General features: G+C 38.4%; 1 protein-coding gene across 1 annotated transcript; it reads right to left on the bottom strand.

Moving 5' to 3' along the window:
• Positions 1-840: 840 nt before the first annotated feature.
• LOC143942910 (uncharacterized) lies at positions 841-25,750 on the bottom strand. The gene is made up of 6 exons (XM_077464329.1): positions 25,669-25,750; positions 22,828-23,169; positions 12,087-12,398; positions 5,922-6,059; positions 3,312-3,346; positions 841-2,521 (listed from the first exon to the last, which is right to left on the bottom strand). Exons 1-6 carry the CDS (start codon positions 25,712-25,714, stop codon positions 2,495-2,497), a joined length of 900 nt encoding a protein of 299 aa, XP_077320455.1. The 5' UTR covers positions 25,715-25,750; the 3' UTR covers positions 841-2,494.
• Between the last annotated feature and the right edge of the window lie 248 nt (positions 25,751-25,998).

Raw genomic sequence — 25,998 nt, 5'->3', positions numbered from 1 at the left:
TATAAACAGCAGACCCCAAACCTAGTATAGGATGGAAAGCATCATTGTCCGCTGCATTGTTTCTGCAGGACATTCATGGATCAATATAATCGTCAGGAATCAGCAGCAGAGGTGGTCAGATCTGTGTGGCTACACTTAGAAACATGAGACCAAACCATATATACAGTATGTATTAAAGTGAGTTTATTAATAGTAAAACAAAAGACATCCGAACACCAACAATCAGCTAACATAAAGATATAAGTGAACAATTATCAGAATGACAAAATGGCTAAATACCTAACAATAATAAAATATATACAAAATGAGGAACACAAGTCACAGGGAATACCAGAGATGTAAGGAAGGGTGAAACCAGGACTGGAATCAGGAACAAGGGGAGCAGATATAAAAAGCATCAGGGTTGCAGGATACAGGATGCAGAGCAAGAGCAAGATCAGGAGCAGGACAAATGGCAAGTACTGTAGCATCTGACTTAGTACAGCAAAGCAAAACACTTACAGTATGTTCTGCGAATGCACGTAGGTCTGCGAGTGCACATAGGTCTGCGAGTGCACATAGGTCTGCGGGTGTACGTAGGTCTGCGAGTGTTCTGCGAGTGCACGTAGGTCTGCGAGTACACATAGGTCTGCAAGTGTACGTAGGTCTGCGAGTGTTCTGCGAGTGGTCTTCGAGTGCACGTAGTTCTGTGAGTGGTCTGCGAGGGGTCTTCGAGTACCTGCGTGTTGTCTTGTTCAGTAACTGTGTATTGTCTTGAGTATTGTCAGGAAGCTAGTTGTTAGGTCTTTTGGACAGGGTATAATCCCCAATCCTCATTAAAAAGCACTGATTGCTGTATAAATGACAGTGGTCCCAAAAATGTATCAAAAATGTCCGATGTGTCCGCCATAATGTCGCAGTCACAATAAAAAAAGTTGATCGCCGCCATTACTAGTGAAAAAAAATTATTAATAAAAATGCCATAAAACTATCCCCTATTTTGTAAACGCTTTTCATTTTGCGCAAACCAATCAATAATCGCTTATTGCAATTTTGTTTGCCAAAAATATGTAGAAGAATACATATTGGTTTAAACTGAGGGAAAAAAATTTTTTTATATATTTTTGGGGGATATTTATTATAACAAAAAGTAAAAAATAATGCGTTTCTTTCAAAATTGTTGCTCTATTTTTGTTTATAGCGCAAAAAATAAAAACCACAGAGGTGATCAAATACCACCAAAATAAAGCTCCATTTGTGGGAAAAAAAGGACGTCAATTTTGTTTGGGAGCCACGTCGCATGGCCGCGCAATTGTCAGTTAAAGTGACGCAGTGCCGAATCGCAAGAAGTGGTCTGATCTTTGACCAGCAAAATGGTCTGGGGCTGAAGTGGTTAAAGTCTATGATTTTATAATCAGTGGGTTTTTATAATCCTCCATTTGATAGAACTTGATAGACTAGAGAAGGAATTGGCTATGGGCCGATCAGGTTTGCTGAATGTACATGTGCTAACAAGGAGCATATTGAAACGTGGAGAGAAGGGAGGGATAACCTTATCAGTTTGGTGCTGCTCCCTTACTGGCCAACCACAAGCTAGGGGCAGTGAGGGAACTAAGCTGCATTGTTTACAGAGACTCTGAAGGCTTCTAACAAGTATGGCGTGCGGGCACTCAGATTTATACCAGCTTTCAGTTTCCTCTGCTTTGCCCTAATGCCATGTCATTTTCACTGGGCATTACTTCAGCACAGTGCTTCCTCATCCGGATCAAGATTGGGAGTTAAGCGTCTCTGGGTACAAAAGTGGTTACCATTCAAATGTCTACCAAACAAAATGCTTCTTAATGCTTTCATAGGTTTTCCAGTTTTACACCTGGTGAGTAAACAATATCCTTACTTCCAGCTTTTTAGTACAGATTGAATTTGGAGGTTGAATTTCTCCACAATTTGTTAGACATGGGCGCCGTCAATAAATTTGTTTTGTTCTGTTCCATTACGGTTCGTATTTAAATGAATTCGTACTTCGTATTTCATGTCCGAAATTCAATTTCAATTCGTACAAAATATAAATTGTCGTTAGGTTCGTTAACTTGTACGAACGTTCGTTACGATGAATTTAAAGGCAAAAATATACCTCAACATGGCAGTCGATGCTGATGGAAGTTTGGTTTTTATCCGAAATACGAAATTCCGTTGAAGAATTTCCTATCTGAAATACGAATTTTCATTAGATGAGGGGCTCCCACCATCCCTGTGCTGTTCTGACTTCCTCCTGGGGATTCGTAAACAAAAGTTCATATTTCATACAAAATTCGGTCGCATGTCATTTCGTATTTCGGATCCTCCCGAACGTACGATTTTAGAGAAATTCGTACGAATTTGAGATTCGTACGAAACGAGTCACACAGGTCTACAATTTGTCACTTTTGAAAGAAAGAATGGCAATACAAGTCTGAAAATTTCCCTTCAATTAAACCCTGCAACCCCAAAGGAACTTGTAGAGGCTTCAAGTGGTTGATCATCCTTTTACAGGAGCATAAGTGACCTGCAAAATAAACACAGCAAAATATAACTAATGTGCCAAATGGTGTGCACTAGACTTATGTTCATGTTTTTCTGGTAGAGAAAGAAAAGGAGGTAGAGGAGAGAAAGAGCAAAAGAAAGAGAGAGAAGGAACTAGTCTAAAAAAGACACACAGAAGAAAAGGAGGGATGGGGGAGAGTAAAAAAAGAGTCAGAAAAAGAAAACAGAGAACAAGAAAGTATAGAGATGCCAGCCTAATTTTTTTCTGCTTAGTAAATTAATACCATTTAGAGCAGGGTAACCAGAAATCACCAGTTTCTGGACACAGTCCCTGATTTGAGGATGCTTGCCACACCTGCCAAGTGTCCCTGATTTGGTCCTTATTTTAAATATCTTTAACCTTTTTTCAAATATGGCATGAAGTAGATGCTGTCTGGTCCTTCCTTGTGGACATGTGTGTTTGTAAATAAGCATTGCCAGGTAAAGGGGAGCAGGGATGGTAGGGGAATTTTTGTTTGTAAGGTAATCTACCTTACACACTTCTCACCCCTGAACTCTGTACTTAATGTACTCTTGACCTAGAGTAGAGTGGGCTCAGATTTTATTTAACATACCCCTTTAAAACCCTCTCACAGTCAGCACAATATGGTCAAACTCACAATTCGACACAGAGTGCTTTGTTTGCAGCTATTGGTCTTGTTGTTGCTTTACCACTGTCCCACCCCATTCAAAGTGGACATGGTCAATAGGTTCCTTCAGATTTCAAATAAAAAAATCTGGTCACCTTAATTTAGAGATGCTTCTTGACTTACCATCTCATCCTCTGGACGAAATCTCACTGCTCGCTCTAGAGACAAAAATAAAGAGTAACATTAGTTAAATAAGTCATAATATATAAGTATAGAACCTTAAAAGCATCCTTTCCATCTTTCTACAATCCTGTTTAGTAAAAATCATCTGGTCTAGGTGCTCACTCTCTATTATACAGTGCGCCCTTATATTCACTTAAAGTAGAACTTGCACTAAAATGCAAGGAATGCTTATTATATCAGCCCCAAATCCAATTGTTGTGTGACTTTTTTAGGCCTGTGAAAAAAAAAGGAAATATACTTACCTTCCTCCCACTCAGCTTCCTGTGGTACCAAGGCTGGGGTGATGTCACAATCCTTCTTGCAAGATTCTGAGAGTACTTAGAATACTAAATCTCCTCGCTGTATTGAAGCATTGTTTATGAGATTCTGCATACCTGGGTTTCCAAGGACCATGTAGGAAGGATTGTGAAGTCACTCTCGGCATTGCGGAAGCCAGCTGTAAATTAGGTATATTTTCTTGTTTCCCAGTTTTTTTACACTATTATGTGACTATATAAGATGGTAGAGGCCTGATATAACAAGACCTTGCATTATAGTGCAAGGTCTAATTTAATTTCCCCCCCCCCCCCCACATTTGGTGCTTCCAGGTATGGAAGGAGCATTTGACACATGATTCTCTCCTACCCCCCGCCCCCACAGTTCAGTGCTGACTGAGCACTCATCAGGTCATGTGGGATCCCTGGACCGGTAAAGCACCAATCCAATGTCTCACAGTGGGTGATCATGGGACTTCAGGTCAGCGGGACCGGGGGGATGAGGAAGGGTATAGTGTAAGTCTACCTTACAGATTTTCTGTAAAGGTGGACTTACACTTGAAGTTCTAAAATGAAAGGACTGGTGACTCTCAAGTGTTAAGTAGTCAAGATCAAAAGCATTTTTCTCACACTTTACACATTGAAGGAGCATACAATGCAGGGTGCCAACTGCCAATGGTATGCTCACACTTAGGGCATACCAGGAGCTTTACTGGGATGTGGACACTTACAGTACATATGGAAAATATTAACCTAATAAGTTGTTGACTCAAACATTTGAGTGTTGGGTATGGTTATGGCACTATCTGGGTTAAAGCTTAAATTATATTGAGGCCTTGGAGTGAGGAAAGAAAGCCCTTTGCAAGCTCCAAATTGCAGTTGAGCTTACAGAGTGCTGAGGTTTCTCCCTCCACCCCCATGTGATGGCCCAATCACCATATCTTTCCATACCAGAAGAACTGGTTTACCTCTCTCTTCCCTCCCAGGAACAAAATGGAAATGCTGGGGAACAAAAAATAGATGAGTACTGTATATAGGGGGACTTCAGTATGCCCATATGAGCAAAGCAGAGTATTACTATAAATGTAAAGCTTAGCTTAAGGTTAAATAGCTGTGAAGGATTGCATTTCAGAATTAGGATAGCTTAAAGTGGTAAATCCTAAGAAGAATGTCAAGGATCTGAGTTAGCTTTATTTTTTGTTAGAATATAGAAGGGGTGGAACCTATGTTGGGTATTTTATACTATGGCCTCATGGGGAAGATTCTCTCACTCCATTTGACATGATGAGAAGTTCAGAAGGCAATGAAATACCCCAAGTTGTCACAGGAGTTGAAGGAAAATAATCTAATGAGGAAACTTGTTCTGGGGACAGTTATTTAAGAGGCATATCCTAACTTTGGGAGATCTTCACTCTTTTCAAAATGAAAACATTTTAGCTTTACATTGACTTCATTTTTATGGGGTAATTTAGGTTAGGTGTTAAGGTTAGGGGAAAGGATGTCTTATGTGATAGTGGGACAACTGTTAGGGATAAGTTATAGCTTGGAGGAAAGGGGTGTTAAATGTGTGCATAACCTGAACTTTGTTCTCAGTCTGTATTTACCTACACAGAGTATAAATGGAAACCACAACTTCAGTAAAACAGTTTATTCAGTTATTCTTAACAGTTATTCTTCTAAAAAAGCAACCCTCTCAATGAAGTACATGGTTTGGATACTGAAACTAGAGGATTTTGGTAGCAATTGAAGAGCGGTAACTGGGTCTTTTGGAGAAGCTTGGTGCTATTAGTCTCCTGCCCGCATGCCAGTTATGACAGTGGAGGGCCTATTGCCTGGCTGCATCTCATTTGCCCAACTACCTCTGCCTCATTTGGTTTGGCCTGAGCTGCTGAGAGAGGGAAGCATAATTACATAGTTAGTCAGGTTGAAAAAAGACATAAGTCCATCTAGTGCAACCATTAAAAGGGGGTTAAAAAAATCATACAATCCCATATACGCAATTCTATACCCACAGTTGATCCAGAGGAAGGCAAAAAAAAAACAGCAAAGCATAATCCAATTTGCTCCAGCAGGGGAAAAAATTCCTTCCTGATCCCCCGAATCAAATATTTCCTTACTCTGAAGCAGAGAAACCCTGAGCATGTTCAGCATCGGAGGAGAAAGGAAATAAAGAGGCCTCTACCTGCATCTGAGTATGGTGAGAAAATAGGCACTTTTTTATCAAATGACTTTAGTCCCAATGGCTGCATGAAGATAAATCTAGGCAATTTACTATCAATATTTAGCATAAACTTACCAGGACGAGTTTGCTTGTTTGGATCCTGTTTACACATGCTTCCCTGTCTTTTGGCAAGAATGATCTGATGTATCACTAGGAGAAGTACCACAAAGCCTAATCCCACATACAGGACAATATAACACTGACTTTGGTCATCTTGAAAAGTAAAGACACAGGATGGAGTTAGATGATGCACTACAACAATAATTGCTTTTAAAGAGTTTTTGGATTAGCATACAAACAATATAAAAAAACAAAACAAACATAAGTTAGAGGTGTAAGTGAGGCCATATTTATCAGCTCAAATCTATTAAAAAATATAAAGGTCAAAAATATACTATGCTTTTACAGAAAACAGCATGTTTATGTATAGCAGATAAATATGGCAATTTATAGGGTTTAAAAGTATGTTCATTTGCTAGCCGTTCACCACCATGATAGTGAAAATCATTGGCAGTTCCTAAAAGTGGAACCTAACAATCCTAATCAGGGCTTAAGACTAATATTCTTATTTGTAAAGTACATTGGCCCATTTCTGAATAGGAATACATTATACAATTGACAATTACCCTTGTCCAAACCCATATGGGGACCTATGGCTGTAATACCCACTATACAGAAGACACATTTAATTGTGCCATAAATTTCTATTCTCAGAATAGTAAATCCAGATATGTGGGAAATAATTTGAATCAGGTGATCACACAGATAGCAAATGTGCCAGATAGCTGCAATGATTGGGCTAGCCATTCAGTAGTGTATAACTAGAAAATATTCAGAGAGCCAGTCACTTACCATTTTATAAATAGGACCCAAGGGAAGCCTCTCTCAAAAGGGGTTCTGTAAAACTCTAAGGTTCCTTTTGAGGTTTCTAGGTGTTCCCTGAGCAATGAGCAATTTCTGCCTCTAAGGTGAGTTTCCCACTGACATTAAAGATCTTTTTAGCAATCTGTGAGGGGGGCAATGCTTTCAATTGACCACAAATGTAAACTCCATATTTCCCACTGACTTCCAAACTAGTGTACCATGAGCTGTAGCTATATTCATTATTACAATGGTTCTTTAAGACCAAAAAATGATTTCAAGGGTTCTTTCATGTTAGAAGCAGTTGAGAGGGGTAGTCTGAAGGAGTGGGGTACTATCTATGTGCACTATGTATTAGGTATATAAACAGTACTTGAATTTGACAAAACAGTATAAACATATTACAAAATAAAGTTTCTAAAAAGGTTTTAAATAAACACTTAAACACTTTTGGCAAAAAAAGTGGAACGTATTTAATTTAATTACGGTATATTTTGGAGATATAACTATAAAACACAACAGTGTAAAGTGAATCTCTTATTTGCCTGTACAAAGTAGGGAAAAGATAAAGGAGCTTATTTACTATAGGAAAAAAGGCTGTTTACTTCGCAAGGACATTTTCCTAATAGCTTAATGAATGATGGAGTTCTTCTGACTTTCCTCATCCATGTGCAAGCAAAATAGTTTTTTTTTTTTTTCATTTTCCTTGCACATAATCGGGTGTTCTTTGCAAAGTGAAATTTCACTAAATTCACTCTAAGTTCTGGAGAAAATTATTTTTCCATTAGCATACCAACCTTAAAATGTTAGTCATAATGGCTATAAAGATTCTTTTTTTAAAGTATAGCTAGGTAGTCAATTTCAATTGGACTTGTTCTGGTAATGTTGAAGGCATTTCGGGACTTATCCAAGTGGCTTCCTCATTTCTGTGGAAAGGTACTCGGATAGGTAGCGAAAGGTCTTCCAAATCACAGAACAAGTCCAGTAGAATTTAGCTAACTTCTACTAGCTACCTTTGCAAGATTTATAATTACGATTTGTCATCCTCATTGGGGGCATTTACATTTCTTATGGGTCTGGAAATGATGGTGGATCTCTCCAATGGTGACCGAATGCCAGCAAAACTTTTTTTTTTGTAAAATGGAGAAAAGTTGAAACCTCTGTCATGTTATAATTATTGTTTGTGGTTTCCTGTTCCGGTGCAGTCACAGGGACATGACGAGATGTTAAATCTTACCAACTGGGTCACAAACAGTAATAAAAATTGAACAGAAGTATTTACTCTTACCAAATCTATCCAAAACTACCATTTATTTGTTTTCTTTTAAATGTTTTGCTTGCATCATGAATATTAAATACTCTGGTTATAAAAAAAGTATATATATATGCCCCGTACACATGATCAGACTTTCCGATGGGAAATGTTGGATGTGAGCTTGCATGTTCTCAAATTTTCCGCCAACAAATGTTTGTCGGATTGTCCGATCGTGTGTACACAAGACTGTCTGACAAAAGACCAAAGTACAAACACGCATGCTCAGAAGCAGAAGCAGCCGGTCTTGTAAACTAGCATTCGCAATGGAGAATTAACATTCGTGACGTGGCAAATTATGAAATCTCCAAATGCAGCGCACAATTCTCTTCTTCTCTAATGGGATAATAATAAAGCTGCTTTGCTGGTGATACTGATGGGCTTAGTGCAAACAAAGTTTTAAAGGCTTTTTTTTTCTAGTGATATCAAGAATATTATTATGCTTTATTTAATTTTTTTGGGCAAGTTACCACACCATTATCCCCTAGCTTTTAAGATCAAAGATACAACTATGTTGCTGTCCCTTGTTAATTTTACATTACATTTTATAAAATGTAACTGCCTACTCCCAAACTGTCATTTGAAGTAAAACACATAGCCAAGTATTATTCTCCACAATTTTGTTATTGTGCATTAAAAAAAAAAAAAAATAGACATGCTATCTGCCAATAGAACTTAACCAAAAAGTGCATTCTATGCATTTAAAAATATAGAAAATATACCAAATCAAATCATTATTATTCAACCCAAAAAATAATGTCAAAGCAATAACTCCAAGGCCAATAATAAATAACATGTTATCCCCTCCGAAACCACAACATGTCTGGTTGATGAACAGGCGTTCAGAAACAAATTGAAAAGTACGAACTGAAAAGCGCTAAATGAAAAACGTGAAAAGAAAAGCACGACACTCACCAAACTTCTACTAACTTAAAATTAGCAGAAGGAGCCCAAAGGGCCAACATTTGTGTGACCGTGTGTATGCAAGACAAATTTGAGCCAACACCCTTCGGACAAAAGTCCACAGTTTTGTTGGCCAACAATCAGATCGTGTGTACGGGGCATTACAGTTGCAGAGTGAGCCCCACTACAAGGGTAGTTTTCAATTTAGAGTCCAGCTTTACATTTTTTTTAAATTTTTGGATAGAAGGGGAAAACAACATGGACATTATTTTTTTTTTTTTTTTTTTTTTTTTTGTGAAATAGAGGAACGCTAAAACCCCTTTAGATTTTTATTTTTGTGTGTGTTTCTATTGCAGATTTCTTCTCACTTTCTGTATATTAAAGCAACCGTCTGAAATACAGGAAGTGATTGTAAATCTTTTTTTAACAGAACCCTGGTTAGCAGTAAGATGTTTTCTAATCCTTCACAACTTTATTTAAAAAAAATATATATATATTTTGGTTTCACATGTATTTTAACCGGTTCCCGACCAGCGCACGCCGATGTACGGCGGCAGAAAATCTTTAATGCCACCGCAAGCACGCCGGCGGCAGTGCACTCGCATGCCGGTCGGGACCCCGTGAGTCCGGTTGCGGGTCCTGCAGACTCGATCGCCGCGGGCATACCCGCGATCGTCTCATGGGGCGGCTGAACGGAGAAATGCCATTGTAAACATCATTTCCCCGTTCTGCCTAGCAACTAGTGACGCTGATCTCTGCTCCATGTGATTGGAGCAGAGACCAGTGTTCACTAAATGAAAGCCCAGCCCCCCACAGTTAGTAATACACCCCTAGGAACACTTAACCCCTACACTGCCACCCACTGGTTAACCCCTTCACTGCCAGTGTCATTTACACAGGAATCACTGCATTTATATAGCAGTGATTGCTGTATAAATGACAATGGTGTCAAAAATGTCCGATGTGTCCGCCATAATGTCGCACTTACAATAAAAATCGCTGATCGCCGCCATTACTAGTAAAAAAAAATATTAATAAAAATGCCATAAAACTATCCCCTATTTTGTATGCGCTATAACTTTTGCGCAAACCAATCAATAATCGCTTATTGCGTTTTTTTTTAACCAAAAATATGTAGAAGAATACGTATCGGCCTAAACTGAGGGAAAAAATTTTTTTATATATTTTTGGGGGATATTTATTATAACAAGTAAAAAATAATGCGTTTTTTTTCAAAAATGACGCTCTATTTTTGTTTATAGCGCAAAAAATAAAAACGGCAGGGGTGATCAAATACCACCAAAAGAAAGCTCTATATGTGGGAAAAAAAGGACACCAAATTTGTTTTGGAGCCAGGGCACATGACCGTGTAATTGTCAGTTAAAGAGACGCAGTGCCGAATCGCAAAAAGTGGTCTGGTCTTTGACCAACAAAATGGTCCGCGGCTGAAGTGGTTAACCAATTGCGGACTGCCCACCATAGATATACTGAGGCAGGGCACCACTCTGCACCAGATCACATGCCTAGTACATGATCTGACACTTCCAGGTCTGGAGGTGATTAAATACCACCAAAAGTAAGCTCTATTTGTGGGGGAAAAAAAACAATATACATTTTTTTTTGGTACAGCGTAACTGTCAGTTAAAGTAACACAGTGCTTTATATCGTAAAATATGGTCTGGTCAAAGCTAAAGTGGATGTAAACCCTCTCCTATACCCAATGAAGTGAACAGCCTCAGATGATACACAGATATGAAACAAATCTCCCTACATACGTTTTATTTGTATATCTGCTGTATTTCCCTTTCTACTAGGGCTGTGGAAATTAAAGATGAATTCCTCAATTAATCAATACTTTTTTTGATCGATCAAAATTCTTTTGATCGGTACTCACCTCTACGCCAGCTTCCAGGTCTTCAGGGAGTTCCATCGGAGATCCGGTGACGTCACGGACATCAACGTCACTGGACTACTCCGGTGACGTTGAAGTTCTGATTGAACGTAGCGCATATGGGGGAGGAGCTACGCATGACGTCACCCGCTGCTGCCCTACGGAACTAACACGATTGTCAGCTTTACATGCTGTGTTTTTATCATCTTTATGTGAGTAGTTTGTGTTTGAACACAAAAATAAAATCTTATACTTAAGCGGTGAGATCTTTTCTTTCTACCCATGACCTGGCGTCCTTGCTGAGATCTAAGGAGACGTGAGAGAAGTTTATGGTCCGTGTTAACTCTTTTGATACCTGCTTGCATGACCACCTGTTTGCACAGGGGTCCGTGCCATAAGGTGAGATTAGTTAGACCGGTGGTGGAGGTACTGTGGGAAAAAAAATTACATCAGTGCTACAGTTTGAATTTAAAACGTATTGGTGTGAACTGTGAAGTTAAGTCATGGCTTGTGGAAACTAACTAACTAATCGGGTCACTGTCGGGTGATTGTATATTGTGTATACCACATTTACCACTGACTAATGCAGAGTTGCAATGCAAGGAGATCAGCTAAAAGTAGTTGGATCTGTATGTGAGTTATAATTCATCGAAATTAGTCAATTAATCAATAAAAAAATTTTTATTAATCGAACACAACAATTTTATTCAGTAACAGCCCTACTTTCTACACTCTTTGGAAAGTGCAGATCATGTTAGAAATCTTGTTTCCTCTGTCAGCAGTAGGTGTGGAGTCTGGGTTTACACTGTGTGAAAGCTGATTGGAGCAAAGGAACACACCTCCACTCCACATAGGCAGAAGAACAAAGGAACATGCAGAGCTGCAGTCTGAATAGACAAGCTCTCTGCTTATCTACCTCTAAGCTGCCTCCCGACACACATTTTCAGCGCATGTTATCTCATTTGTTGGAGAACTTGTCAGCTTATTGCGGGGTTTTTGCTAGAGGCGATTCAGTTCGCATTGTGCGCTATACAAGTATTTCATTCATTCATTCAGCAGTGACTCATGCTGGAGGAACAGAACAGCAGAAAGACATGGCACTTGGAAAGAGATAAGTAAACACTACAGATGTATGTGTCTAGGCCAGATATTATGAATGGGGTTTACAACCACTTTAATATACTCTTGGTTACCGTAATGATTGTCAAAAAAAAAGTTTACCAACAAACAAATGTTTTAAAATATCTGTGACAAAAATATCTTCAACACTTACCTTCAGTTGTTACATACGCAAATACAGTGGAATAATGGGCAGAGATATTTCTGCCTTCTTGAAGGTTTTTAATGTAACAGACAGCTTTTTCAATGTCACTGCTGGTGGGTAGAAAAATCAGATTTCTCAAACTGCCATCTGGATCAAGAGTTAGCCAACCGCCAAGTTCTTTTTCATCGATAGACCACTTAAGCAGACTCCATTTGTTGGACCAGTTGAGTGCAATACAGAGCAATACCTTTGTCGCAGGATCTGCATTTTGTTGTGCGACTGGAGCAAGTAAGGTTAGCGTGGGCTCTTGTTGGTTAGGATCTGTGAAAAGGGCAACAAACACATCTGCTACTGAGACAGCATGATAGGCACCAGTTGACGTGTCATATTAAAACGTAGGCACACTTCCCCAAAATCCCAATTTGTAATTATATATTGGCAATATAGAAGAAAAGCAATGAAACAGTTAATATATACAGTAGGTGGCAATGTGTATATAGCTGGGATTCCCTCCTTTTGACTAACAAAAATCCCTCATTATTTATTATTATTATTAGTGGTTTTCATTTCCTTTTTTTTTATACCAACCCTACACTCAGGAACCTGCTGCTGCTTGTTCACAATGGGATAGTTATAAAAGGTGACTTGAGAGACCATAATATACTTTTTATTACTATTTGACATACTGTATAGGGGATCCTTTACTCACTTTAAATGAATAATGATGATCAACGCAAAATAATTTAGAGACAGAGTAAAAACGACCCCCTTATAATTCAGCCCTGTAGTGAATTGTATTTCATTTAATTATTTATTAGATTGGTTTTGTACTATTGTGGGAATAGAAAGTGCTACATTTAATGTGAAAAAATATGCATATTATTTCACAGGAAACAAAATTTACATTTATTGATCTTTTTCTCAATAAGTTTTTATTGGATTTTTTAAAATATAGAGTAAAGAATACATAACATAGTGATAGTGCAGTAAACTTTGTAGTCCTAATAGTACATTGGAACAAAAGGTACCTAATGCTGTAAATATACCTGAATCAACGTCTGCCATTAACAGATAGTATTTATGGTTTCATACAGACCACGAGAGGTCAGTGCATGAATTTGTTCTGCAAAACTGATAATTCAATGAACTCCCAAAGTTAAAGGAAAGACAGTAAAACTGTACAAACATTAACAGTAACAATAGTAATTGCAGTTAGATACTATAGTCGTGACTTCCTTGTAAGTTTATCAAACATTGAGGTTAGGTCAAGAGTTGGAGAACTTTTTTACCACTCTCTCCATGGTTGCCAGAATTTGTCAGTGATTAGGTATCTACCTTCACTGGATGCAAAGAGTAATTTACAGGCACCATGAGTGTTAATCAGCTGGATAGTTACCTGGATATCAGGGGGTCTTGTGGTCTTTTCTGTTCCTGATCAGGTTAAGTCTGGCTGCCGAAAGGATGTGGGATATCATTATCCTCAGAGGGGAAGGAACAGAATCCACCTCCAAGGTTAACAGTGCCATACCCAGTGTTTGCTCTAATTTGAGTCTTAGGAGCTACGTTATGAGATTAAATACTAGGTACAAGTATAGGGTTATAATTGGGCAAGACCACAGAAGGTGTATTAAAGCTCCGGGCTCCCCTCAATTTCTCCAGCACAAGGGAGACACACCTGGGGCAAATCTGGATATGCGATGTGGAGTAAGATACCAACTTAACAAGATCTTTTGACATTTAAATCATATTTGATTAAACATTTGTACAAATATATTAACCAGAATGTTTTAACCATATATCTTAGACCAGGGATCTTCAAACTACGGCCCTCCAGCTGTTGCGGAACTACACATCCCATGAGGCATTGTAAAACTCTGACATTCACTGACATGACTAGGCATGATGGGAACTGTAGTTCCTGAACAACTGGAGGGCCGTAGTTTGAAGACCCCTGTCTTAGACCAAGCTGCTATCAGAAAATATTAATGCTTTGCTTCTAGTCCTTAAGTCAAAGTGTACTGGCATAGAGCAGTGTTTCCCAACCCCAGTCCTCAAGGCGCCCCAACAGATCATGTTTTCAGGCTTTCCACTATTTTGCACAGGTGATTTGATCAGTAATTTCTAGGGATGGGCCGAACACCTCCCCGGTTCGGTTCGCACCAGAACATGAGAACAGGCAAAAAAATTGTTCGAATACGCGAACACCGTTAAAGTCTATGGGACACGAACATGAAAAATCGAAAGTGCTAATTTTAAAGGTTTATATTGTCTTAAAAAGTGTTTGGGGACCTGGGTCCTGCCCCAGGGGACATGTATCAATGCAAAAAAAGTTTTAAAACAGCAGTTTTTTTGGGAGCAATAATTTTAATAAAGCTTACAGTGAAACAATAAAAGTTTAATATTCCTTTAAATTTCATACCTGGGGGGTGGCTATAGTATGCCTGTAAAGTGGCGCATGTTTCCCCTGTTTAGAACAGTCCGAGAGCAAAACTACATTTCTAAAAGGAAAAAAAAGTTATTTAAAAGTACTAGCGGTAGCAGCTATAAGGAATTGTCGGTCCGGGCAATACACATAAAAGTTCACTGATAAAAACAGCATTTATTCCCCCACAGGGGAACCCCAAACCAAAATTAAAAGAAAATAATGTGTGGGGGTCCCCCCAAACTCCATACCAGGCCCTTCAGGTCTGGTATGGATATTAAGGGGAACCCCATGCCAAAATAGAAAAAAAATGGGATGGGGTCCCCCTCAAAATCCATACCATACCCTTATCTGAGCACGCAACCTGGCAGGCCACAGGAAAAGAGGGGGGGATGAGAGAGCACCCCTTTTCCTGAACCGTACCAGGCCACATGCCCTCAACATTGGGAGGGTTCTTTGGGGTAGCCCCCCAAAGCACCTTGTCCCCATGTTGATGGGGAGAAGGGCCTCATCCCCACAATTCTTGCTCGTTGGCCAGGGTTTGCTGGTGGGGGGCTTATTGGAATCTGGAAGTCCCCTTTAACAAGGGAACCCCAAGATCCCACCCACCCCTGTGTGAAATGGTAATGGGATACAAATGTACCCCTATCATTTCACAAAAAATTTGTGAAAATTTAAAAAAAAACTAGTTACGTAACCGAGTGACCCCGCCCCCCTCTGCCGCTACAGCAACATCATCGTGTGGCCCCATCCTCAGTTATAAAAGAGCTGTCAACTGAGAGAGGCTGGTCATTATGGTGGGTGCCTCCCATGGATACAGATCTTAGGCGGCGTGTGGCTTTTTTCTTTTCTTTTTAGGTCTGTCGGAGCATGAAGAGAAGAAGAAGAAGACTCTGTGGGACAGTTTTATTTATTTATTTTAAATAAAAGACTTGTTCCAAGGAGTGTATTGTCTTTTGTTTTCACCCATTTTTTGTGAAATGGTAGGGGTAAATTTGTACCCCATTACCATTTCACACAGGGGGGCCGGGATCTGGAGGTCTCCTTGTTAAAGGGGGCTTTCAGATTCCGACAAGCCCCCTGCCTACAGACCCCCACAACCGCCGGGCAAGGGTTTTGGGGGCTATCCCCTCTTTTCCTGCGGCCTGCCAGGTTGCATGCTCAGATAAGGGTCTGGTATGGATTTTTGGGGGGACCCCATGCCATTTTTTTAAAAATGTTGGCGCGTGGTTTTATGTGTATTGCCAGGACCGACAATTCATTATAGGCACTACCGCTAGCGCAAGTACTTTAAAATTACTTTTTTTCCTTTAGAAATGTCATCTTGCTCTCGAACTGTTCTAAACATGGGAAACATGCACCACTTTACAGGCATACTATAGACACTCCCAGGTTTGACATTTAACCACCTGCAGATCGGACCATTTTGCTGGTCAAAGACCAGACCACTTTTTGCGATTCGGCACTGCGTCGCTTTAACTGACAATTGCGCAGTCGTGCGACGTGGCTCCCAAACAAAATTGACGTCCTTTTTTTCTCACAAATAGAGCTTTCTTTTGGTGGTATTTGATCACCCCTACGGTTTTTTTTTTTTGCGCTATAAACAAAAATAGAGCGACAATTTTGAAAAAAACACATTATTTTTACTTTTTGTTATAATAAATATCCCCCAAAAATATATAAAAAACATTTTTTCCCTCAGTTTAGGCCGATACCTATTCTTCTACATATTTTTGGTAAAAAAAACGCAATAAGCGATTATTGATTGGTTTGCGCAAAAGTTATAGCGTTTACAAAATAGGGATAGTTTTATAGCATTTTTATTAATAATTTTTTTTTTTTTTTTTTTTACTAGTAATGGCGGCGATCAGCAATTTTTATTGTGACTGCGACATTGTGGGGGACCCATCGGACATTTTTGACCCATTTTTGGGACCATTGTCATTTATACAGTAATCACTGCTATATAAATGCAGTTATTCCTGTGTAAATTACACTGGCAGTGAAAGGGTTAACCAGTGGGTGGCAGTGTAGGGGTTAAGTGTTCCTAGGGGTGTGTTACTAACTGTGGGGGGGTTGGACTTTCATTTAGTGAACACTGATCTCTGCTCCAATCACATGGAGCAGAGATCAGCGTCACTAGTTGCTAGGCAGAATGGAGAAATGCTGTTTACGCAGCATTTCCTCCATTCGGCCGCTCCGTGAGACGATCACGGGGATGCCCGAGGCGATCGAGTCAGCGGGTCCCGCGACCGGACTCACGGGGGTCCCGACCAGCGCGGGAGCGCGCCGCCGGCGGCGAGCTCCCGACAGCAGGGCGGCATTGAATATTGGACGTACCTGTACGCCAATATGCCTGCCTGTGCCATTCTGTCGACGTACATCGTCGTGCGCTGGTCGGGAAGTGGTTAAAGGAATATTTTACTTTAAGCATTATTAAATTCACTGCTCCCAAAAAAACTGCTGTTTTTAAAACTTTGTTTTGCATTGATACATGTCCCCTGGGGCAGGACCCAGGTCCCCAAACACTTTTTATCACAATAGCTTGCATATAAGCCTTTAAAATTAGCACTTTTGATTTCTCCCATAGACTTTTAAATGGTGTTCTGTGGCTTTCGAATTTGCCACAAACACCCCAAATTGTTCGCTATTCGGCGAACACCCAGTCAGGGCTGAAACAACTAATTGATTAATCGACAACTAATAGATTATGAAATTAATTGATTACTATTTTCATAATCGATTAATTGGCCAGTAACATAATGGGGTTAAAAAAAATATAAAATGAACCCTTTATAGTACAAAAAGAGCAAATAATTGCTACTGTAAATATTACTTTCACAGTTCTATAGTAAAAAAAAAAAATGAACCCCTTTACAGTAGTGATCATCTGCTTTTTTGTACTATAAAGAGCTAATTTTAGTTTTTTTAACCCCATTATGTTACTAAACATTTTAGACCTGGTTCACATCTATGTGTTTTTTGCAGAAACGCTCTACAGTTTATCTACATGATTTCCTATGGGACACGTTCACGCAAAACAGTGCTTTTTTGGTTCAATATACTTCAATAGATAAGCTGCAGAGAAGCATGTAATGCGTTTTTTTAGCAAATTGTGTTTTTTTTCTGCCCAACAACAAATTGGGCGAAAAAATATGCAAAATCGCAGCAAAATCACACGTGCAAAAATCAAAATGTATAGCAAAAAGCACAGCAGAAACATATCAAAACACAAACCGCATAGGTGTGTACCGAGCCTTATGCTGGCCACACACGGATCAATTTTCGGACAGGAATATTCAGAGGAAAAATGTTTGTCCATTCGCTGAATAAAAAAATGTTTGAAATTCTCACTTGTTTTAACATTCTGTTTTTAAAATTAATGTAATTTCTGAATGAAAACCACATACGCTGAAATTTTTTTTGACCAAGCGGTTTTCTATTTCCAAATTTTCCCATCACTGTGGTTGAAAATGAACCTCAATTTGACCCCGCTAATGATCAAAAAAAAGAGCGACCGTTCTTAAAATTACATTTTTATTTGAAGGAAGACTTTGTTTTTAATTATAAAAAATTGATCTCAGAGTCTGATGATATTTACCAGATTCACTCTCTAATAGTATATACAGTATACCTGTTCTAATAGTATATGCAGTATATCTCCTCTAATAGTATATACAGTATATCTACTCTAATAGTATATACAGCATATCTCTTCTAATAGTATATGAAGTATTTCTCCTCTAATAGTATTAACACAGTATATCTCTTCTGTCTGTTATTCTAAGAGTGGATTAGATATTTTGCTCCCTAACCATATAGTTGGTTATTTATATTTACTACTGCATAGAGATATTTAAGAATAAAGTACCTTTTTTTTAAACTTTACATAGTAACTAAATTATACACCACACTTTTTTTTAAGGGTTATTAGCCGATTAATCGATTAATCTAAACAATAATTGGCCAACTAATCGATTATGAAAATAATCTTTAGTTGCAGCCCTACACCCAGTGTTGGCTCATCCCTAGTAATTATCTTAGTTTCATCATCATCAGCCATTTCATCTGAGGGAAATCCTGAAAACATGACCTGTTGGGGCCCCTTGGGGACTGGAGTTGAGAAAAACTGGCATAGAGGTTAGCAAATCAAATGGGGTAGAAGGGAAGGTAATGCAAATTTGTTGGGAAAGGAAATCATGAGAATTCAAGTACATGCAGATATTTCCCACTTTAAATTGTGGTGGAAAAAACTTTCAACTGCCAAACAGTTAAACAAGAACATGTATACATATCTTTAAGAATTCAGTTATTTTTGGAAATTTTGGACTTCTTTGCCCTACAGTTTATCACTATTATTGTCCTAAAATGTTATATTAACCACTTGACCACTGGGCACTTAAACACCCTTAATAACCAGACCAATTTTCAGCTTTCGGTGCTCTCACATTTTGAATGACAATTACTCAGTCATGCAACACTGGACCTATATGAAATTTTTGTCCTTTTTGTCACACAAATAGAGTTTTCTTATGGTGGTATTTAATCACAGTTTTTTTTATTTTTTGCACTATAAAAGAAAAAAGACAGAAAATTCTGTAAAAAAAAATAAATTTTTCTTTGTTTCTGTTATAAAATTTAGCAAATTTGTAATTTTTCTTCATACATTTTGGCCAAAATGTATACTACTACATATCTTTGGTAAAAATAAGTACAAATTGGTGTATATTATTTGGTCTTTGTGAAAGTTTATAGAGTCCCCAAGCTATGGTGCCAATATCTGAAAATTGATCCCACCTGAAGTACTGACGGCCTATCTCATTTCTTGAGACCCTAACATGCCAGAAAAGTACAAATACCCCCCAAATTACCCCTTTTGGAAGGAAAACATTCTAAGGTATTTAGAAAGATGTATGGTGAGTTTTCATTTGTTGTCATTTTTTCCCACAATTCTTTGCAAAATCAAGATTTTTTTTCTTTTCTTTTTTCACAAAATTGTCATATTATCAGGTTATTTCTCACACACAGCATATGCATACCACAAATTACACCCCAAAACACATTCTGTTATTACTCCTGAATATGACGATACCACATGTGTGAGACTTTTGCACAGCGTGGCCACATACAGAGGCCAAACATGCAGGAAGCACCCAGAGCAATTCTGACATTTCTCTCCTACATGTAAAAATCATAATTTATTTGCTAGAAAATTACATAGAACCCCAAAACATTATATATGTATATATATATATATTATTATTTATTTATTTTTACCAAAGACCCTATAGAATACAATGGTGGTTGTTGCAACATTTTATCTTGCACGGTATTTGCGCAGAAATTTTTCAAACGCATTTTTTTTTTTTAAACTGTTTTGTGCTTTAAACAAAAAAAAAAAAAAACCCAGTAAACTTAGACCAATGTTTTTGCATAATGTAAAAGATGAAGTTACACCGAGTAAATAGATACCTAACATGTCACCCTTCAAAATTCACACACTCGTGACACAGAGCAGCAGAACAGGGAGATGCCTATGTAAACAAGGCATTTCCCGGTTCTGCCTTGCAACATGACAAGGATTTACTGCTCCCTGTCATCGGGTCAGTGATCTCTGTCATGTTGTAGTGAGCCCATCCCCCCACAGTTAGAATCACTCGCTAGGACACACTTAACCCCTTGATCGCCCCCTAGTATTTAACCCTTCCTTGCCAGTGTCATTTATACAGTAATCAGAGCATTTTTTTTAGCACTGATCACTGTATAAATGTCAATGGTCCCAAAATAGTGTCAAAAGTGTCCGATGTGTCCGTTGCAATGTTGCAGTCATAATAAAAATCGCAGATCGCTGCCATTACTAATAAAAAACTAATAAAAATGCCATAAATCTATCCCATATTTTATAGACACTATCAATTTTGCACAAACCAATCAATATACCCTTATTGCATTTTTTTTTTAATATGTAGAAGAATACATATCAGCCTAAACTGAGAAAGCTATTTGTTTTTTTATATATTTTTTGAGGATATTTATTATAGCAAAAATTTTAAGTATCTTTTTTTGTTTATAGTGCAAAAAATATAAACCACAGAGGTGATCAAATACCACCAAAAGCACGCTCTATTTGTGGTTAAAAAAACACATCAAATTTGTTTGGGTACAACGTCGCACAAACGCGCAATTGTCAGTTAAAGCGATGCAGTGCCGTATTGCAAAAGTGCTCTGGTCAGGAAGGGGGTAAAGTCTTTCGGGGCTGAAGTGGTTAAGGTACAGCAGGTGCCAACATTTCAGAACCTATTTTTAATTTTTTTAAATATTTGCTGTTTTATGGTTTCTTTTCAGCACCAACAATTTTCAATGTAGATGAAAGAAAAAAGGCGCCTCTAAGTGCTGAATTAAAGTGCCCTAAGTGTTTGAAGACTACTTCTTCCATCCAATAAAGACACTATCTGGTCCTGACATTCTGAGTGCCCTTGACATACTTTTTATCAACAATTTTCAATGTGATTGTGGTGCCAGGATCAGATGATGCAATTGCAATTATTTTTCATCAAAATAATGAGTACGTTCATATTAACGGTTGGAATGTTAGGCTAAGTTTAAGGGTTAGCTTTAGGATTTGTATTAAGATCTGAATTTGGGGATTCAGGAATAGATTTTAGGGTTACAGTGAAAATAAGATATACTGTTTGAAGTATTTATGGCATTTTTTGGAAAGAGAAGGTAAGGAATATAACACCTGCAAGTGTCTGTTTCCCTGTTGGAGAGACTGGTTACAACTGTCTACGAAGTAATTTACTCTCGCTTTTTAAATATCTCATCTCTGGCACAGGAAGTGAAAGGAAAGCTCTCCAATGGGACACAGGAAGCAAAAAACAAAACAAAAAAAAAACGATAAGGGCTTTAAGAGCCTACTGTTATCCAAATTGAAAAAAGTGTGGCTATATGCACATATTATTCTTAAAATTAGATTATGGTTTGGGATTAACACACTATAGCCAAATGAGGGCTACAGCGCAGACCTACATTTCCAGGAGGCCACCATTCACGTGATGTAAACAGAAGATCTATAATCTTTTTCTTTTTTTCTCCTCACACTGACAGTGTGAGGAGAAGAAAAAAGCCGCTTAAAGGCTTCTATGTAAGGGACATCGGTCCTGAAGAGGAAGAGGCACAGCCACCTCATCTGTGCCCACTAGTGCTACCTGCCAGTGCCACCTGCCAGTGCCCACAGTGCATCCAGTGCCCACCAGTGTATATCAGTGCCACATATCAATTCCCATGAGTGCCACCTATCAATGCCCACCAGTGGTGCAAATTAATGCTTCATCAGTGCCACCTAGCAGTGCTGCCTATTCTTCTTCTTCTTCTGTTCTTCCGATGTTGACACAACACTATCTCCCGCTGTAATGCTGTGGACACAGTGGGCACCGAATTATATAGGCATTGGGAGGGGTCACCGGTTGATGTCACCGGGTGACCCCACCCCTTATGACTTCACAGTTCCAACATGCCGGGACTGTGACACCATGCGGGGTCATCGGGTGACATCATCCGTGACCCCGTCCAATGCCTATATAAGTTGTTGCGCATCATTCCCACAGCATTACAGAGTTAAAGAGGTCATGGTGATCTGGTGAGTAGGAATTTCACTCACATCCACGCTGTGTTTTCTCATGAAGTTTTGCCATTGGTGATGGTGTAAAGATTGAAGTTGCATCACAAAAGATTTATGGACTTTTATTTTTTGATGACATATTTGTCTTTTTAGGAAATATTGGTTTTAAAGAAATATTTAAAATCACTGTTATTTCAGAACTGAATTATTAATTAATCATTAAATACTATTTAGCTAATCACCATGTACTTTATTTGTTTATGCACAAAATGTAGTATAATTTCAGAAAGTTCAAAGTTCACAGCGGCCCCTATTACTGTACACCCCAAATCAGATAAGGTTAGCACTATATATTTATAATTTTCTAGAACTAGCTCATTTAGCTATTCCATAGCACAAGGTTCTTCTATTTCTCACTTATTATCAGAAGGTACTTGGTGCTTTCTTACTACAATTTTTTTGTCTTTGTGAATATTTAATAAAAATAATTATTTAATAAAAAGCATTTAGGAAGCTCACAGGGAGATACACATTTTGTCACCTTTGAAGTTCCAACCAACCATATACTATATCTTTTGGGAGTATTGGCATGGCTGGACTTATTGGTCCTCTGTATAGTAGTTGAAAGATTGAGGGTACGATTTTGCTAAAATAATATATTTTATGCTAGTCGGGCAATGTGCGGTGAGTAGAACATGATCTCTTACCTGTAACAATTAATGTGTTGGCCGCATAAAAGCTCTGGTCCAGTCCAGGCTCGGAGCAGTAATATACTCCGGAATCAGATTTGCCCACGTTTTTAATTTCAATAGCAATCTGTTTTTCTTTGCAGTTTGGTACAATTCTATCTGATGGTGATGATGGTGCTGATGATGATGAGCATATGCTTCGTCCCACATCCTGTAACCCTCCATCTTCCTTTTCTTTATACCACTGCCAGTTAGCAAATTTATTGTCTAGAGTCTTGTTACAAAGAATGGTGACTGTCTCTCCAGCTTTCACAAATTGGACATGAGGAAACTTCTGGGCAAGTTCACTTGTGAATACACCTGGAAGAGACATAAAACATACAACATTTTATTCATTGTATCATTCCATGTGCTTAACAAGCAATCATACAATCAGCCGCTAATTGTTATAGTGATAAAGAGGAATAATTCTAATCCATAGGCCAAATCCCTAAATGTAATCCTTAACATAAACCTATCTTTATATTTAACCTTTAAACCTCAAATACGGCCTTTAACATAAGCTAACCCAATAAACACTAAAAACTAAATATAATCATCACTGAGCAAAGAATTATCACAATGAGAAATGTACCAATAAGAATCTTTTAGTCAGTGCCAGTAAATGTGACATATAACAATCCTTTCATGCCACTTTTCTGTAGAACAAATTTCCTTCAACTGGTCACCTGGGCTATTAGAGAGAGCCTACCTACTTGTGAAGGGCTGTTTCTCCAAGGGAAACCCAAGTAGCCATTTGTGCCTTTTTTAAAATGTATTTTTTATTAAACTTAACAGATAAGAATTATATCAACAAAGCCTATTGGGAATACCATGGCTTGAATTGAAAACAAGGTAAAAGAACAACCAAACATGATAAAACCTATCAAACAAGGTATTTGGTAACTAAGGCCTAAGGGGACTTTGTTTGCCATAGCTTTGTACAATGGGACCACTTTTTTAACAATAGACGTCCAATAAACTAAGGTACAGTAGGTGCCTGGTGAGATTTTCATCTAAGTAGTATGGACTTACATGCATAAAACAATAGCCTTTTTTAAGTTAATTTTAATTTATTAAAGGCTGTTGTAAAATTCAGTCTGACTGTACTATGCAGCCACCCAGTAATAAGGCAGCTCCTGTTATTCTGATAGTTGCATTGACTGTTGGTTGTTCTGTGTTTATTGCAAACCCCTATTACCATCTTCTTTGATTTGTGAGGTTATCCTGCATTCATTCAATAAAAAGTTGTACCTTGCTGTTTGTCTTATAATTTGCTGATACATTTGCATTACAGACATATTTGTTAACCTAAAGATGACTCTGATCACAATACACACCATTTCAGGCATAGGAAAACACCAGTGTTATAAAAAAAGTAAAAGATTTATTCAAAATTGGGGGGGCACAGTGGTGTACTGGTTAGCACTCTCACCTAGCAGTAAAAAGGGTCACTGGCTCAAATCCCAACCACAACACCAAATGCCTGGAGCTTGCATGTTCTTCCTGTGCCTGCATGGGTTTCCTCCCACACTCCAATTGGCTTCTGTCCAAAATTGGCCCTAGTATATGAATGGGGACCTTGGATTGTGGGCTCCTTGAGAGCAGGGACCGATACAGGGATAAGGACAATTGTAGACACTCAGGTTGGACTGGTGTCTTTATTCAACCTTACTAACTAAAAGATTAGAAAATATACTTGCTTGCTTTGTAATAATTGGTTGGCTATTGTAAAATTGCTTAAAAAAGTAATGTGCCCAGTAAACATTTTAGACACTACTATGCCACGTACACATGATGGGAAATGCCACCAGCACAAGACCAATGTGAGCTTTTGGTCAGAAAATGTGACCGCGTGTATGCTCCATCTGACTTTTGCTGGCCGAATTCCAGCCAGCAAAAGATTGAGAGCAGGTTCTCTATTTTTCGGTCGGAAAAAGTTCCTGTCCGAAAATGCGTTTGTCTGTATGCAACTCCGATGCGCAAAAAAATCACGCATGCTCAGAAACAATTTAACACATGCTTGGAAGCATTGAACTTAATTTTCTCGGCTAGACGTAGTGTTGTACATCACTGCGTTCTTGATGGTCGACAGTTCAGGGAACTTTTGTGTGACCATGTGTATGCAAGGCAAGCTTGAGCGGAATTCCGTCGGAAAAGCCATCCAAGTTTTTTCTGCCGGAATTTCTGATTGTGTGTACGGGGCATTAGGCTGATTTACTGAAAGGATTTGAGAATATTTGCACACAATAATGCGGAAAGATTTACTTCAGTTATCCAACTATGTGAATAGAACAACTCTTAGTACTTAATGCACACAATTGGATAATTGAAGCAAATCTTTACACATTTTGTGGTGGATACATCTTCAATATTTTAGTAAATCAGTCCCTTACCGATTTACTAAAGGAGGAGAGAATGCTAACTTAGGAAAGGTATCTAATCATCTGCAAGATTGGGTTATTAAATGTGAACACAGCTACCATTTATCGTGAACATTCTCAACCCCTTTAGGTAACCAATCCCAATAGTCTCTATCTATCTATCTATCTATCTATCTATATTTCTATCTATCGTCTGCCCGCAAATGATAGAAAAGAAAGAAAATACAAAATAAAAACTTTAATTGTAACCCAATGAAAAGTCTGACATACAAACCCAACCACATAGATAGTTTTTTCTTTTGAGTATAGAACATTCACAAAAAGAATCCCATACATCCTGCTATTAAAATTAAGAATCCCATATAACCTGCTAATTAAACATTCTTGATAAACACTGAATGAAGGACACTGCTGAATGAAGGAACAGGTTACTTACCATTAAGATTAAGAATATAAAACACGATCACCGTTTTGGCTGTCATGATTCCTTTGCTGGTTACCTGTTGTAGATTAGACAACGTGTGTGATCTGTGTTTGACTTCCTGCCCATCTCACATATATATATTTTCTGTGTATTGAACATCCTGTCCTTTGCTGGTCACAGAGGGGCTGATTCACACATTTATCAGCTTAGGCTCCATGCGCACTGGAGCTCAAAAAAGCTTTTTCTGGACGCCAGATTGCTGGCAGAAAACGCTGGTTGAAAAACGAGATTTTAACAGCATTTTGTACTAGCGGTTATGAGTGTTTATGAGCGTTTTTTAGC

This window comes from Lithobates pipiens, unplaced genomic scaffold (genome assembly GCF_037356315.1).
Source record: "Lithobates pipiens isolate NorthernLeopardFrog02 unplaced genomic scaffold, aLitPip1_a1.2 Scaffold_30, whole genome shotgun sequence".
Taxonomy (NCBI): domain Eukaryota; kingdom Metazoa; phylum Chordata; class Amphibia; order Anura; family Ranidae; genus Lithobates; species Lithobates pipiens.
The sequence above is the reverse complement of the archived record's forward strand: the minus strand, read 5'-3'. Positions and strand labels throughout refer to the sequence as shown.